Here is a 17,304-nt window from a genome sequence, read left to right on the forward strand (position 1 = left end):
CCCAGTTCAAACCAAGATATTCTATTCTGAATAAATAGCAGAACCCCACTGAAATCATGACCTCATGTCTGACCTGACCTGAATAAATTTACATTCAAGGAATGTGGAAACTTTTTTCCCTTTTTGTGGGTGTGGATGGAGGGGTCTTGGAGGTTATAAAAGCCTGGAACTGGATGCTTTTCTCTGCTCCTAAGGAATCATTCTGGATTTAATAGATTTGATAAGATAGATCGGATGGATTTATTAACTCTCCTCTGAACACAATCTCCACTGAATATTGTGTTTAAGGTTAAGAGATGTGGGTAGCTAGGATGTAGGATTTTCAAAGTGTTTATATTGGCCACAGCAAACATTTTGCATCCCTTTTGATTTAACTGTGTACTCTAGTAACCACAGTATCTTTTTTGCAGATTATGTTTCCTGTAGCTTACTGCAGCATTGTATACTGGATGACTTCACAGCCCTCCGATGCGCTTCGATTTGTCCTCTTCTCAGCCCTGGGGACAATGACATCATTGGTGGCTCAGTCACTGGGTCTTCTAATTGGTGCAGCCTCCACATCACTTCAGGTACTGACGTTTTAAGTTTCATGATCTCATGAGAACCCTGCTCTCCTGGGCACTGGGAAGTAGTACCTTCTTGCCACAGATGCTGTTACAGGTTCCCTAGCCAATTTTGTTCCATTAATCTAAGAGAGACACGCTGGCAGAGAGACAAAGAATTAGCTCCTCTTTTCTTCTGTGTTGGCTCCTTGACAACATTGTATATTAAAGACATAGCTAAACAACCTGGCTTTCTTGTTTGTTTTTTTTTATTAACATGAGCTCATTTTTTCTGAGCCTTAGCTCTGAGTGAGTTGCTGTTCATCTTGCTCTTGTGAATGCACATCATATGCCAGTCTCCTATACAAGGAACAGGACTAGCGCCATTCTACAGTACGAGTGATGGGATATGGGGACCTGCAGTTGTGCTCAGCAGTGGTTTTACCCATCCACAGTCTCATGGAAGGTGGCAGCAAGCTAAACAGGGCCAGGGTCAGACCCATAAATCAGACCAGCTGCACTGGGACTAAGGAGCGAAGCAGTCACTGGCTTGACTGCTATCTTAATGAAGCCCTAACTACAAAGTAGGCTTAAACCATATCCTGGAAAGAGGGGCTTCAGCTGTGGCTCTGGGTTTGGCCCAAGACAGAAGAGTTGTCTGTAGGGAATATCTGCTGAATTCAAGACCCCCTTTTCTCAGTCAGTATGACAAAGGCAAAAGCAGGATGCACCTCACTTCCAGATGTAGCTTTTGGCTGTCTGTAAAGGCATCTCTGTTTCTGTTTTTTCCAGGTGGCAACATTTGTGGGTCCTGTCACAGCGATCCCTGTTCTTCTTTTCTCAGGATTCTTTGTCAGCTTTGATACCATCCCAGCCTACCTCCAATGGATGTCCTACATCTCATATGTCAGGTACAGGAAGGAAAGGCAGGGGCCTAGTGACTTAGGTTATTTTTTTGGATTCTAGTGCTCCATTACCCCATTTACAATGCACATTTTTAGCATGCACAGCTGTGCAGAACTAGGTACCCAAAAAGATATAGATATAAAAAGGATTGGAAAGAAGAGAAATACCAAATTTATTTCACATTAGAAAGCAATATAACACCATAAAATAAATATGAAAAGTTTTGACCTACATAATATACAATGGACAAGAATCTGAGCTAATTTATGCCCTGTTCAGTTGTTTTAAATGCAATAGGATTGCACAGTAGGCGAGTCTGCTTAAAATTTGGACCCGCTGCTTTGGCAAATGTTAAGGACAAAATGTCCATAGCAGTACTCTAATGAGGTTGCCAGCACTTCACTTTGAAGGCTTTAGCATTAAACTCCATATTTCCAAATAGATTTACTGGATAAAGTCATGTTTGTCAGTTTACCCAATGCTGAAAGTACTGCAGATGTCAGATAGGTTTTCTCCGAAGTGAAAAGGTCAGGAGAGATGCATTGCAGAGGGAGCAAAGAGGGTTTAGGAAATGTGCACTTTAAACACATTTTGTGTGTATCTTACCTAGCTGCCAAGTCAGTTTGATGTGAAGAGAATAGGAGCCTTGTACCTGAACTGTTTTGGTTTTTGTCTCAGATTATATCCTGATATCCTTTTAAAAAATATATTCTTTAATGGAGAGTTGATTTTGTGTTTCTTTTAACAATGATGCAGTTCTACTGTGAATCACTATGTGAGTTGTCTGGATGTCACTGAGGATGTAATTTGTATCTGAGGATAATATTTAACTCTTCAGTGTTTCTATAATGGAACTTTTAAAAGGAAATATGATTTTTATATATATAGCTTTACCTTGTAATCCATCCTTTCCTTTTCAGGTATGGTTTTGAGGGAGTCATTCTCTCCATCTATGGTTTGGATCGGGAAGATCTTCACTGCGACAAAGATGATACTTGTCATTTTCAAAAATCAGAGGCCATCTTGAAAGAACTGGATGTAGAAAATGCCAAACTTTACTTGGACTTCATCGTACTTGGAATTTTCTTCTTTTCTCTGCGCCTAATTGCCTATTTTGTTCTCAGATACAAAATCAGAGCAGAGAGGTAAAGGAAGAAAACAAAACAGAACAGTCCAGTAGGAAGAACATTAAACTTGCAGTAGAGGGCACTTGTCTTTGTCTCAATGTGGCAGACCAGTGTTCAGTGCCCAGTTACAGACACTGTTATGACCTAGCCCATAAAGAACCATACGAGGTTAGTGAATATATAGTGTTAAGCTAATCGGTCCAGCTGGGTTGGGTCATGTTTTCATTACACTTTCTAGCTTTAACTAGGAAGAAGAAATAGAAGGGAATTTTGCAAGGTAGACTATCAACTCTGAGACAGTGTAACGATAACAATAACTGGTTACAAGAACTTTCCTTTATGTACCTTCTTTGTAATAAGGTAATTTTAGTCCTGATGGCCAGAGTTGGTAAAATGACATCTTTACACAGCTGGGGAATATTAATTAACACTCAAATACAAAGTGGGGAATGCAAAGAGAGAAGGATTATGTCCTGTCCTTGAATTCAGAACTTCATCTTTGCAATTTTCTATCGATCACTTTCCTTTCCCACAAGAATTACCCCTGTAAGCCAAAATTCTGTAAATGTATTAGTTCACAAAAAAAAGGTATCTTTTTAATATGGATGGATAACAACATCTTTTTAAAAGATCATGGTAATAAGTCACTTTATTTTTATTTGTGTCTAAATTTAGAATTCTGGTGCTTTATTTGATGAGCTGGTCTCAGATTAAAAAATTATAATAGTAATGGAAAATGAGAGATTCCAACTCAGCACTGTAAACCTGTTAATCATATTGGGGGGGGGGGTGGAAATAGAGCAGAGTCAGTCAGGAATGTTTAAAACTGTCCACAGATGATTAAACAATCAGCCTGTGTTTTCAATGTCTTTTAAACTCACTTTATTTGTAATGTGGGAAATACTAATTCTGTTCATTATCACATGAACTACCTCCTGTGAATGCAAAAGCAAAAGTCTCCAAGGCTATTTTCACCAACGAGTGAAAGTAAAATCTATCCCCAATGCTTGTGAGAATGTTCAAGGACAATGGAAAAGTCAGCTTGAAAGTAAGAGCTATCATTTGTTCAGAGTTTGAAAGCTTAGCAGATTATATTAGAACACATGTGACAGTTTGCATGGAATTGTTTAAAATTTCTGCATTCATCATAAAATGAATTTACATTTGAATAGGTGGAGGCAGTGTGATGTGATAAGAATAACACTGCCAACCAATTCTGTTTTTGTCCAAATCTACCTGGGGATTAATAGCTAAGTGGTCTAAAGAGTAGGGAATTTTTTTATACATATTATACATTAATTTTGTTTTCTTGCATGCTCATCATAAATTGTAAGGGTGAAATCCTGGTCATAGTGGAAATCAATAGGACTTTTGCCATTGATTGACTGAGACTAGGATTTCTCCTGAAAGAACAGACTGTGCCAGATCTAATTTCTTTCACGTTTGTAGGCAGCTGCATTAGCTCCACTGTTTCCCACAGCTGTGATCCAAGTGAGGAACCAAGTCTGGGGGTGTTTTACACAAGTAGATAATGCTTTACTGAGATCAAAGGTGTTTCAGTGTCAGGAGGCCATTCAGGGACTCAGTGACCAAAGCTAGGATAATAGTTGCTGAGAGGCATTTTTTGTCTGTTAACCATCAAGAGCCACAGTTCATAGACTATTTTTGGAGGCTCGAAGAAAATGTATATGTACTAAACCCAAATTGCTTTGAGTTATGCCTGAATTTTGTATTAATTAATTTATTCTTTTTCTTAAGGCTGAAGTAGAGCCACCTTTTCTTTGGGAAACTACCTGTACATTTCACAAAAGTCTGTGAAAACTTTGACCACCAGAATGAGTTATACCGAATCCCTCATCAGTCATTTCTATGCAAACAAATTGCTCCTCCTTTACAGAACCCCATTGGAGTCAATGGAGGTCTGAGAGGGCTCCACAACGTATGTGTACAGTCACTTGTAGGATTGGGGCCTGCATAGCTAACATACATAGGAAATTTGATGACTATTGAGTACTCAAAGGAGTACTCTTGCAAATAATTTGCAGACTGAAATTTACCCACAGAGAGCATAGTTCAAACCATTCAGAATTAGGAGCAATTGTTTAAATGTTGCAGGCAATATTCATAAACAGGCAACGGGCTAAATTTGGGAAATTATCCATTTGTTGCAAACTGTTCAACACTAGCCTGAGTAAAAGGGTGTGGCATCTGCGGCATTAAATAGGTTTGTAATCAGGGTAAAGATAGTGCTTCCGTCAGCAGTCATTTACCAAATATATAAATGAAGCTAATTTATGATTTATCAGTTGTAAACTAGCATGAAGGGTAATGTTATGAACAATATTCCTTTGACATTTTTAACAGTATTAATGTATTCTAATAAAAGTGTGTTCCATTTGTCCCGGGCAGTCCAGTGTAGGAATGTGAGAGCTCTGCAGTGCTACCTGCTTATCTGTGCCTAGACATATTTTTAGCCTCTTTATTTGTCACATCCTCAGGTATTGTAACTTCATATTTTGTTATGTTAAAAAAACAGTGTGTTCTTCATTAGTGTTCTGAAGGAGATACCTACTCCAAAACAAGGTTTTGATTCCTTTTTTTCCAGTAGGTTTTTTCATTTCTTTCCCCCCAGCTGTCTGTTGGGAAACAGTTTGCTAAAAGCCATTACTTTAAAGAATGTTTTTCATACTATTGGATCCCAGTAAATAAACTGGTTCTACTAGCTAATACTATACTTAAGATGCTCATTTTCCCTTCATTTTACAAATGAAATCTCTCTCTTTCTCTTTCTTTCTTTTGAGCATTCATTTTGGTTAAATTAAGCTTGTCCTAACTATATTTTCATATAGTGTGTCAGTTTGCAAAGTCTCTATATATGTATAACTTCATTTTTTTCTTCAGTATATAAATAAGCTCCAGCAGTTTCATACTCACAAAAATCTCTAGTTTAACAAATTGAGTATGTATATAAAAGATAATGCAGTAGCCAATGTTGTCAAACTCCCAAGCTTTCATTATAAATAATAATGAGGCAAACTGGAGTTTAAGCATGCTGGATCCTCAACTTCTGTACGTTTATTATAAACCAACTGAAATCAATGAAAATGTGGCAAATTGCATCAGGTTAGGATTTCACCCCAAATAAAATGAGAGGCTGTCAATATTTGTTTTGAAATGTCTCTTGAAAAACTAATACATTATTCATGAATGGCAGATGGAAGATTTTACTATTCTTTTGGGTTCTTTGTTTTATCTAGGCCACAATTGCACACATTTCTTGTGTGTCATTTTATTTCTGGGTCATGTATGTATCAATGGAAATATTAAATCCTTCAAATATTTTCTTTTCATTGAAGTTTGACTGTAGACAAGGAAATCCTGAAAAACTTTTGGATTTTTTAAAAATAAGTTTCAGATCTACTGACATTTGAAAAAAATGGAGACATTTCATCTTCGTAGAGAAGAGGAAGAGAGAAACAAACAAATATCTAACTGAGAATGTCTTCATTACTTTCTATATTGAATCCAAAGCTGATATTTTTCTAAAAATTGAGAGAGAAAACATAACATAAGGGATAGCAGGTTAGGAATAACCTGCATACAAGATAGCAAACACTTCTCTGAGGTATTGCCTGTGTGGAAGCATGGTGTATGGTTTTACTGTTTTGCACCAATGTCTGTGTGACTATGGAAATGAACATTTTATTGACCATCTTGTTTTCACCCAAAAGTTGTGTTGGTAATAGGCTGACCCGTTCTGTCTTGATGGTTCCCAAAAAAAGCAAAATTGGCTCCTGTGCCTCCCCCTTGTTAAGAGAATCCCTTCTGTTATAATGAGCTTCTTGTGTAGACCTTATTCAGCAAAGTGCTTACTTACCTGTATGCATTAGAGTTGTCACTGGGACTACTTGTATCTTAAAAGTTACCCATAGCATGAAACACTTGGCTGGGTCAGGGCCATACTGCACAAGAAATTGGGACATGTCCTGACCTGGTTCAAAGGCTATAGTGAAAAATATGATTTGTTCTCTCCTGTTCTGGGCCATTCTATAAAACTAGAAATAATGTTTTCAAGTGTTTATGGGAATGCAAAATATTCTACTTTTCAGGGGGGGAAAAAACAGAAACCAACCACATGAAAGAGTGTATATTTTTCTGTGTTCACTGTTAAACAGGTGTTTCTGTTAACTGCATAATTTTGCTAAGCAAAAATGGACTTTGTATTTATATTTTCCTTCTCTGTATAACAAATACAAATCCAAAACTTCTGTAGGGGGTGTTTGGGGTTTTTTTCACAGCTCTGTGAACAAGTGCTGGTTATATTTAAAAGCATGTTTTTTTTAGCTATTTTTCTACTAGCATGTGCTTTATAAGCCTTATGTTCTGGAACCCTAGCAAATTGCAGGAGGAACAGTTCAGTCACATTTAGCTTGGACTTCCTAACACAGGCCCACTGAAAATCCCTCCTCAAAAAGGGCAAATGCCTGTGTAGCCTAATACACATGCCTCTTTCTCAGCCCACTGAATTCTTTTCTCCAACATCTCCATTTGCTCACCTATCTGAAATTCCAGACACATTCAGGGTGTCTGCAGAGCAATGTTGTGCTATGAAGAGGTACTTGGTGTAGCTCATGTACTGGAAGCAGTACAGGCAAGTCAGTATGATTCTCCACCAAGAATAATTAGCCCGGCTGAGAAGCATTGTATATTAGCCTGGGTACAGTGTTTTCCTAATGTGACTTCTGGTACTGTCAGGGTATGTCTACATGAGGCACTTGATGTGCAGTAGACTGATTGACTGCGCATACACTGTCATGCAAAAACTATGCTATCACGAAAAAAGCTTACAGTTGTACTAATGCACAGTTGGGCAGCCTATTGCACATTTAGTTAGTGCTTCCTTTTGCAAGTACTAAATATAATAAATAGTAGGCACTGTGCAGTAATGAACATGTAGACATACTCTCAATGTCTAAGTGAGGGAGAAGATCTTGTACATCTTCACTGGGCTATGCAAGAGGCTGCTTTCAGCACTAGTTTTCTACAAGTGGCTGGCTTGGTTGAAGTTAGGCTTCTGATGCTTGTGTAATATCTGGTTTAAAGCATATTGGTATCAATGGAAACCATGACTCCCAGTGACTTGTGGACACTAAGTGATTCTCATCTAGATGTGCCCATAAGAATTACGTTGTACATTTCTCATTAGGAGTATTTGCTATCCTGGTCTGGCTACTAGGACCCTGCTTTAGTCGATTCTTAAATTTATCTATACTCAGGGGAGTATTTTAATACATGCATAAGTCTCACTGCCTTGAATAAGATTGAGATCCTGGCTTTCCTGAATGGAAACCTACATTTGGCTCAGACCAAGTCTTAGGAGTTGTCATGAACGTAGGAAAATGGGAGGCAGGTGGTAGAAGCGGTCATGCAGTGGAGCGGAGGGCAGAAGCTTATTTTCAATTAAATGAGAAGGAGCCTAGAGACCCAGTCACAAAGTATCAATGCTGCTGTTTGTACCAGCAGTTAGAACCACAGTTCTAGCTAGAGGAAATGTTTTCTAGGCTGCTTTCAACCACTGTCTGTGCTGACTTTGCCAGTAAGATGTGAGTATTTTCATTCCAAAGTTAACAGCAGCAAGGTCATTTCCTGCAGTATGCCAATAGTTTAACTCCATTCTTGTTCGGGCCTTTGTTTGAAAACCCAGTTGTGATTTTTTTGCATCCCCCTTTGGTTCTGTTTATTTCTTGGTTAATGCTGGCAGCAACTAAACTGCTTTGGGGTTGCATTCTGAGGTTTTGCATGAGATATTAAATGTTTCATTTGCTGTATCAGTCAATCATAGGAATCAATCTTGCCATCAGTGCTCATGCTGTTTGGCATCACACACAGCTGGGACCTATTTTATTTCCACTCATGTTGTTGGTCTGTTTTTTAATTTGGCATTCTCTTTTAGTGTCTTTACTAATAACCTTGGCACAAGCCTCAGAGACATTAAACCTGTAGCATTTTATATTGACCTTTTGCAGTGATAAATCCTGACTCAATGCTCCCTATACCCACTGGCAGCAGTGATTATAAAGATTGTAGATGAACTTTGGAGCCCTGCCAGATCAGCTGTTTGCTGAGCTCTGTGCATCAGCTCAGCTGGTGACTCTTACTTTTGTTTACCACTTCTTCACATAAAACTATATTGCTGAATACCTATGAAAGTTTCTGTGGATGAGGGCTTGACTTATCAAAAAAAAATTGCAATTCAAACTAGTCATGAGGTCTCAAAAGTACTTGAATACAAACTGATGGGATGTCCAGTATGTAGTATCATTTTGCCAGTGAAGCCCTACCAATAAAAGCAGCAGCATATGAAAAGGTGGGTGAGATTTCCAGAGGCCCATAAACTTTGTATGCAGCAGAGGCTTGATCAAAGCCTCTTGAAACCAGTGGAAAGTTTACATGGTTTAGTTCCCCCCTACCACTTCCCAGGGGTATTAGATCTTCCATACAGCCATCTGTTGTCTATTTTTGTAATAGGCTTTTATGATCACACTTGACAAACTGTGTAGTTGCCACTTTTGAGTCCAGTCCTGCTCTCAGTGGAGTTAATAGCAAAACTTTCAGTGCAACGTTAGAGCAACAGTTAGCCAGAATGATTTCTGTTGTCATAGCACATAGACCATACAAATAAAAAAAAAAATGTGTAAAAGTGTGCATTGGATATGAAACTTTGCAAACCCAAGGAAAGTCAGTGCTAAGGCTGACATTCTTAAACAGGCCCATAGAAGTGGTGATTGCATCCTGTTTGACTGAGTATGTAAGATAACTCTTCTTTATTTACCCCCTTCCCCACCAATGTAGGTGTGCAAAAGATCCGAACTTCTGCCTTAATTCTGCCTTTTACTATTCTTGCTACTTTTGTAACTACATGGTGGCACAGGTTTTTGTGGCTGTCAATTACTATTTCTTGCCCAGTGGAAGTTATTCAGCAGCAGGAGGGACACATGCAGTCAGTGGTTAATTTTGGACTAGGGACGGATCTTCCTTGCTCTTGATACATTTAATTCCCATTTTGTATTACTTTTGATAAATGTCATGTGAAATCTAAACATGTTTAATGATTAAGGTTAATGGCACTGGCTGCTTCTGACTTCTAAAAGTAACTGTAGTTGCTAATTATGGAATTACTGTGACCAGTAATTGCAGAAATATTATGAACTATCCACTGCCTTTTTCCTGTGATGAGACCTTGTGAGGATATTACTGTACACACCAATGTAAATATATGGACCTACCAACAGGAATTCCTTTTCAATTGCTCAGTCATCATGCTGACACAGTTGCCCATTGTGAAGTCCAATTCATAAAGCTTGATAATATTGAGGACAAAAGCCCCTGGCAACTAATTAGTAGGAAGATGGGGATGGCTCAGCATGTCATCTCTGTTGCTTTGGTCTTAGGATTGCTGGTTTTGCAGTTGGCACTGTTGGTATTGCCATGCCCACAGAACAGGCTTTACTAACTGTTGTACGGCCATCAGCCAATTTTGTGTTGCTAAAATGAAGCGGTTCGTTGGCTTGGGGTGAGACTACTCGGCATCTTTCATGATCAAAACCACACTGTACTGCCCATAAATCCATTTTTGTAAGTAGAATTCACATTCATACAAATCAGTTTAAATATTGTGTATTTATGTCACCTTGTACTTTTTTCCTGTTCAGAAGTCACAGTTTGAACCATCAGCCATAACAACTTTGTTTTAATTTTATGCATCCAGTGGCATATTTTTTTACTTCTATTTGTATGCATCCTAATAATCGTATTTAAGAACATGAGCTCTAACTTTGGCTTTTGATGTCAATACCATTTAGTGTATAGCCTTTAACGTTATTCTCATTTATGGGACCTTTCTGTAGTAGATCTTTGTTTCTTTCAAGAGACAGTCATACTTTGTTTTAGAAGTGTGAAAAACAGCTGGGAATAATCCTTTGGGATGATATTCATGGTGGTACAGAGAGTCCATACTAATCCTGTGTACCATTTAAGTCTTTAAAATAGGGCTTAACCGGGATTTAATTGGTCCATTGGCCTCATGATACTGAACTGAATGTCACCCTTTGATTTCAACTTACCTAATTTCACTGTGTGTCGTGTTACACTCTAGAGCAGTGGGGGCCAAACTTTTTGGCAGGTATACCACAAATTAGCCTTGAACCCTCCCTGAGTGCCACTCTGGTCACCTTTCCCTCTTTCCCTGCCCAATCTATTGCTCTGCTTTCTGCTCCCTGCCCTTTTGCTGCTGTGCTTTCTGTCCCTTCTTTGATCTGCCACATGCCATACACAGAGGCTTCCCAGGCTGCCTGTGGCACTTTATGCCTCAGGTTAGACACCTCTGCTCTAGAAGTGACATTAATGATGCCTTTGATGCCAGTGCTAAATAGTTGAATATATTAGTTGCCTTTTGTAAAATTAATTAATAAGTACTTCTGGATCTAATGTTGTCCCCTTCTCCCATGCCCAAAACTAACCCATATTATAAAGATATTGCAGAGGTGACACACAATCTTTGGGCTAGCTCCTATTCTGCCTGTTAGGATACCCAAGTGGGCTTAGGTGCCTAAATGTATCCCTATTTTATCCTGCTTGAGTTCACAAAAAATCATTAACTCATCTACTTTTGTAATATGCATCTTAGGCTTAAGACTAACTCAAAAATGCAGCGAGGAGGAGGATTCATCCACCTTTCGCATGAACAGGTTTTCAGGGACTTTAGCATGGCAGTCCAAAACTGTGCTGAACCGTCTAACTCCACTTAAGCACACAATAGGGAGAATAGTAACTACTCCTTTGTTTCTCGAGGGTTGTTTTTTTTTACGGGGAGAATATCTCATTAGTACATGTTTTAGGACCACATTAAAACTAAATATTGTAATGGCTTCTTTCTGTTACTACAGAAAACCAGGCTGCTTGGGTTTAATTGTAGCTGAACTTTACAAATGTTGATCTCCACACCTTACAAATGTGAATGGTTTGGAAAAAATGCAATTAAAAAATTCCGACAGGAAAAAATGCTTATTAAATATGCTATAAAAGCTAGTACATTGCATTTGTAGTGTTCTTCTCTGACAGGGAAGGAAAATGATAATTTTTAGGTATGTTTAAAGAAAAACAAAAATAGTCCTACAATGTAGTCAGGATATGTTTTAGATTTGTGCAATACCTGATCTCAGTTGGTTGAGCTTGTGGTGAGATATTGCCCTGGAATCTACTGCTGAGGCATTTAACATGTTTATTTTTTTAAACAAAAAGCAAGAGTCAATGCAAGTAAAATTTTTAATCAGCGTGCTACAGTGTGCATATTATGTATTTCTGATATAACTGTTGTCTCTTGTTTCTGTAATGCAAGGTGCATTACTATGAATGAATTTTATTATGCTTGTTTAGGAGACTATTGCTGCCTGCACGCTGTGGTATATTTGCACTGTTATAGATATATACATATATTAGGTAATATATATGTATATATAGTATCTAAACCTTGTCTTTTTCAGGTTGCTCATTATCTTTGTAGTTCATACTTACTGGAATAATCAACCTGAGTAAAAACTTTGGGATGTGGGGCATTCTGATGATGTATTCAAAACGGAGAAATCTTTGTATATTTCTGTATAGTTAATACCTGTAGAAGATTTGTATGTGCATCATTTTCCAAATTAGGGCTTTGTTTTCTGAGAATAGAGGACATTTATGATGACGTAATAAACAATATCAAATAAAGTGTTATTTTCAGACAACAGCCTTAGTCTCTGTTCAGTTTCAAAGGAGAGTTGCAAACAAAGCACTGGTGAATAACAGAACATTTCCAAGACAGTTCATAGACATATAGACCAGACAGGTGTAGTTCTGCCACGAGGTAAAAGGCAGTGCATTGCACTTTGTTTGGTTTAACGTATCTTTTAGTTCGGTTATAGGTATCTTGTAAGGGGTGGGCAAAATATGGTCTGCAGGCTGGATCAGTCCTGCCAGGTCATTCTATCTGGTGCTCAGGGACCCTCCAAATATCAATTATTACTGGCCTGTGGGCACCCCTCTGAAAGCCAGTGGAAGGCATGAGCTTTTAGAGGTCATGCGTCATCAGATTGGGTGGGCTCTGTGCCTCCACCTCCATGGGGCTCCTGGCACTCCAGCTAGGAGCCCCAGGTGGAGGCACAAAGCACGAGGATGCGTGACGAGACAGCTGGTGAGTAGGGAGGGGAGCTCCCACTTGCAGTGCCAGGGGCCCCATGCGCAGGCACGGAGCCAGCCTAGCCAGGCCTGGCAGCACACTCCTGGCTGGAATGCTGGGATCCCCACATGCTGGCACAGATCCAGTCTGGCAGACCTGAAGGCTCATACCAGTGGGCCAGGCCAGGCCAGGCCAGCTCTGTGCCCAGTACTCAGCTGGAGCTGCACACTGCTGGGGGGGCTCTGCCTGCCATGGGCCATGAGTGCCCCAAGGCTGCTTGCTGCTGGTGGTGGTGGCAGGGTGTGTGCATCACGGTGGGGGAGGTATGTAGTAGAGGGGCCCCATACCCACCCATAAAACCCATACCCACTCACACCCCTTCACAAACCCCACACCCATCCACACACAAACCACACTTCCTATGCCCCTTCAACCCCCCCACATACGCACAAATCCCACCCCCCAAGCATACCCCACACACCCCTTCACACAAAAGACTTTATTTTGAGCTATTAGTCACCTCTGTATACACTATGCAAACACACATAAATCAGGACAAAAATAGTTTTTTGAAATAAAATTAAAATGTTACAGCAGATGTTTTATTTTTAGTGTATGATTTGTTTTTTTCCAGTTCTAAGATGGCAACCCCTCCCTCCAAAAAGGAATATTTGGGGGAGCAAGGACAGGGACTCTTCTCCTTGTTTTTTCTTCTCCTTTCCTCATTTAGAAAATATCTGTAACCCATCTCATGAAACGTGTATTACTTTTTTTTTTTCCTTATAATCAATTTAGCACAGGATTAATCTTCTCATTAGGTGGACTTCTCCAGGTAATATATGAAGGAGAAAGCAGAACAGCAGTACAGAGATAAAAACCCCTCAAAGTACAAGGTAAGGAAAGGATGTGGGGGTTGTCAGGGTGTGGTATGGAAGGGATCCCAGGTTGGCATTAAGGGAAGCTCTGGCAAGTAACTCCTGTCTGGAAGGAATAAATCCAGAGAAGGACAGTCTGCTGAGCACCTTGTGTGTGTTTACCTATGTCATTGTGCCTATGTCATTGTGCCTATATTCTGCCCTTTTTAATATGAGAGAAGCTAAACTGATTCATGCAAGTTCTGTGATTTCAGCACTTAGAAAGTTCTGCTTTACAAATCTTACTGCATCTCAGCCTATCCCTGTTGAAGATGAAAGGGGTGGGCTTGTGGGCCTGGCACTGGAATTCTTACATCTTCCAGAATCTTTTTGTATGATCTTGGGCAAATTGCTGGGCAGTGCAAAGCTTCGGTCCTTGATTTGATTCAGTCCGATTCGGTGGCCGAATCTCTGAATCTAAATCAAATTGGAGGACCCTTTAATCTCTTTGAATTGAATCGAAATCCTCTGAATTGACTCAGAGAGATTCGGAGATTTGGACACAGAGACAGCTTTAAATGTTTTTTCTACATACCTGTAGGTAGCAGGCAGCTTGTAAATGCTGCAATGCTGGGGCTCATGGAGTGTCCCACAGAAGCATAGGGGACTCCCCAGTATGTTGGGCAGCAGACCCGAAAGTTGGCCAGAAGCACTTCCAGTCCACTTCCAGGTCTACCAGAGAGCACGCTGCAGGGGGGAGGAATCTGCTTCCCCACAGGCTCAGTGGCTTGTGCCTCCAGGGCCTGGGGGGGCACCCAGGGTCCCCCCTCCAGCTGATTGCTGAGCTGGGAGGGGCACGAGGGGGGAAGGCAACGTGCTCAGCGGCAGACCCAGAAGTGGACCAGATGTACTTCTGATCCACTTTCAAGTTCGCTGTCGTGCACGTGTGGGAGGGAGGACAGGCATGCTCCTGTGGGATGCTCCATCCACCCCAGCATCGCAAAATTCACAAGCCACGCCTGCTACCTTGAGGTATGTAGAAAAAACATTTAAAGCTGTGTCTATGGCTGAATTGCTGATTCTCTGAATCGGGATCAAATCTTCAGATCCCGATTCAGCCAAATTGAATCGGGGACAGTGATCTGAATCAATGAATCAAATCACTGTCCCCAACTCAGGCCGAATCCAAATCTAAATTAAATAGAGTCCATTTTGCACACCACCTTCCTGACATGCAAGACCCTACTAATGAGATTCAAGCCCCAGCCAGTTGCTTCCACTCTGCCTAACCAATTCTAGCAATTAACAAGAGTAGATGTCCCCATGGCACATCCTAGATAAGACCTACAAAATGTAAGGGTTTAAGGATAATAGACTTTACATGGTCTCCCTCCCTCACCAATTACTTCACCAATCAAAGACAGAAGAGGAGAAATAGGGGTCCACAAACATTTTCTAGCTCTCATCTCAACCTAAATTCACCACTGCAGTATCAGATTCTATTCTTAGTGCTGTAAATTAAGGCAAAACATAAATCTGCCAATGGCAGCTATACAAGAGGTAATATAAATTACATTACATTTATAACTCATTTTATATAGATTAATAAAACAAAGGGAATGTTAAGTTAAAGGATTCTCTGTGCTTTTTATCTTTGCTGTATTTTCTATTAATTAACTATTTAAATTCTGGTGCATAATGCAGAGAAAAAGCAGAAGAGCTGAAGGAAGTTACTGTCATGTTAGTGGTTAACATTTACCCTACATCTCTTGGAATCATTTTGAAGACTATAATAGTTGTCCTGAATCTTTTGCTATTGTAACAGGGAACCCTAGCCCTGTTACTAAGAGGCAGGGATGCCCGTTTAAGACTGGAGTCTACAGGAACAAGAAGCACCAGCAGGGTAAGGGTTAATAGCCCAACCACCCAAGCCAGTCAGCTGACAGGAAGTAGAGAGGCCTCTGGGCACATATAAACCCCAGGGCTGAGGCTGGCAGGAGGAGGTCTCTAGCAAGTGGCCAGGGGAAGAAAGCTCCTGCATGGCAGAAGTACCCAGGAATGCTGTGGCTAATGATGTTCTAGGAATCGACAAGGTACCCAGAGTTTGGGGGTGCCCAATGCACGAGGAGCAGTTTGGAGTTTTTAAGGAGCCAGAGTGTGGCTTTTATGACTTCTATTATGTTATAGCCCAGGGGCTCATATTTATGTTATTGTTTTATCCAGTGGACTGGGCTGAGACTATTTGGTAAGGAGACCTCACTGGGGCACACTACTGTGCAAAGCCCCAGTGCCAGTGTGGGCATAGCAACAGGGGAGTGATCAGACCCCAGCACCAGAGTGGACTCAGTGATGGGGGTGATCAGATCCCAGCACAGGGGGGCACAGTGATAAAGGGGCTGATCAGACATGAGGGCACAGTGCCAGGAGGTGCAGAGAACGGGGGGCAGACCATAGTACCAAGAGGTACAGTGATAGGGAATGAGCTGACCCAATGCCCTAGGGTGCAGATCAACAGTTATATACCATCTGCAAGGCATGGGCCACTGTGTAGGAGAGGTTTGGGGCGGTGCATAGTGATCCCCTCGCACTGGGGTAGTACATAGGCAGCCTCCCAGCTGAGTAACACCAGAATTATTTTTCCATCAAGACGTGGGTGGGTAGCCCAGAGACAGAGGGTCAGGCCTATGTTAGACAGGCCCAGGGATGGACCCGTCACAGCTATCAAATGGGTAAGTAGTTCAGTGTCATATACAGCCCCCAAAGAGATGTTTTAGTTGGGAAATTCCATAAAAATGATTTTTTTTTCTGGAAAATGTACTTGATTTTGATCTTGATTCCATAAAAGTGATTTGGACTCAGAAATGTAAGTTGTAGCTATTTTTAAAAAGCCCCGGATTATTCAGAAGCACCTAATTGCATGAGTTTCTCTCTCTCTTTGTTTCTGCCTCTGCATTTGGTTTTCTACATCCTTTCTGTGCCTTGCATATTTACATAAGCAGAATATTTGCAAAATGTTTGTGTTGCTGCCATTTGGCTGTGGATCTTTTGTCCACCTGCAGTTCTGTTATCTTACAGTTTTATTTTGTGAATGTGAAGTCTGAGAAAGAAGCTATAGACCATATCTCCTCCAAAAAGGAACAATATCAAAGGTTTGCCTGGATCCATGTAAACTTCATCATCCTAAGAGGTACTGTGATTCTGTAACACCTGGCTGAAACACAGATCTATTCTTTCTCTCTCTCTTGCTTCTGGTGTATACCTTCCCCTGTCCCCAGTGCAGGGTTGACTCAGTTGCTCTGACCAATAAAAAAAGGAAGGTGGAGCCCTATTTATGATATCTCACTACATAAGAAATTCCTCACTACATAAGAAATTCTCCTCTGTGAAATATGAAACACCCTAACCAGAAGTAGATATGACTATATCTTGCTTACTAACAAACAACTTCGAGGTAAACAGACTATTCCAACTTTTCTCTCAGCCTAATCTGCATATAAAATAAACTATTCCAAACAGGAGATTTTACCACACCTTCAACTCTCCTATGAAATGTGAACTTTCATTTTTACCCAGGAGAACTTTTACAATCTTTTCTCCCATGCCTGATGAAGGGTGTTTATGCTGGAAAGCTCGCAATTAAAGATTTTTTTTTTTTTTTT

At 40.3% G+C, this 17,304-nt stretch overlaps 1 protein-coding gene across 4 annotated transcripts in view; it reads left to right on the forward strand.

Moving 5' to 3' along the window:
• ABCG1 (ATP binding cassette subfamily G member 1) overlaps positions 1-12,316 on the forward strand; it is a 68,911-nt gene extending 56,595 nt beyond the window's left edge. For all 4 annotated transcript variants that reach the window (XM_090061248.1, XM_090061231.1, XM_090061239.1 and 1 more), the window contains 3 exons: positions 411-569; positions 1,335-1,453; positions 2,369-12,316. In XM_090061248.1, the coding sequence (XP_089917374.1) occupies positions 411-569; positions 1,335-1,453; positions 2,369-2,597 (507 nt within the window). In that variant the 3' untranslated portion in view covers positions 2,598-12,316. The remainder of the gene's footprint in view (positions 1-410; positions 570-1,334; positions 1,454-2,368) is intronic.
• The last annotated feature ends 4,988 nt before the right edge of the window (positions 12,317-17,304 follow it).

Source organism: Crocodylus siamensis, chromosome 1 (genome assembly GCF_052110815.1).
Source record: "Crocodylus siamensis isolate JL-2025a chromosome 1, ASM5211081v1, whole genome shotgun sequence".
In the NCBI taxonomy this organism is placed as follows: domain Eukaryota; kingdom Metazoa; phylum Chordata; order Crocodylia; family Crocodylidae; genus Crocodylus; species Crocodylus siamensis.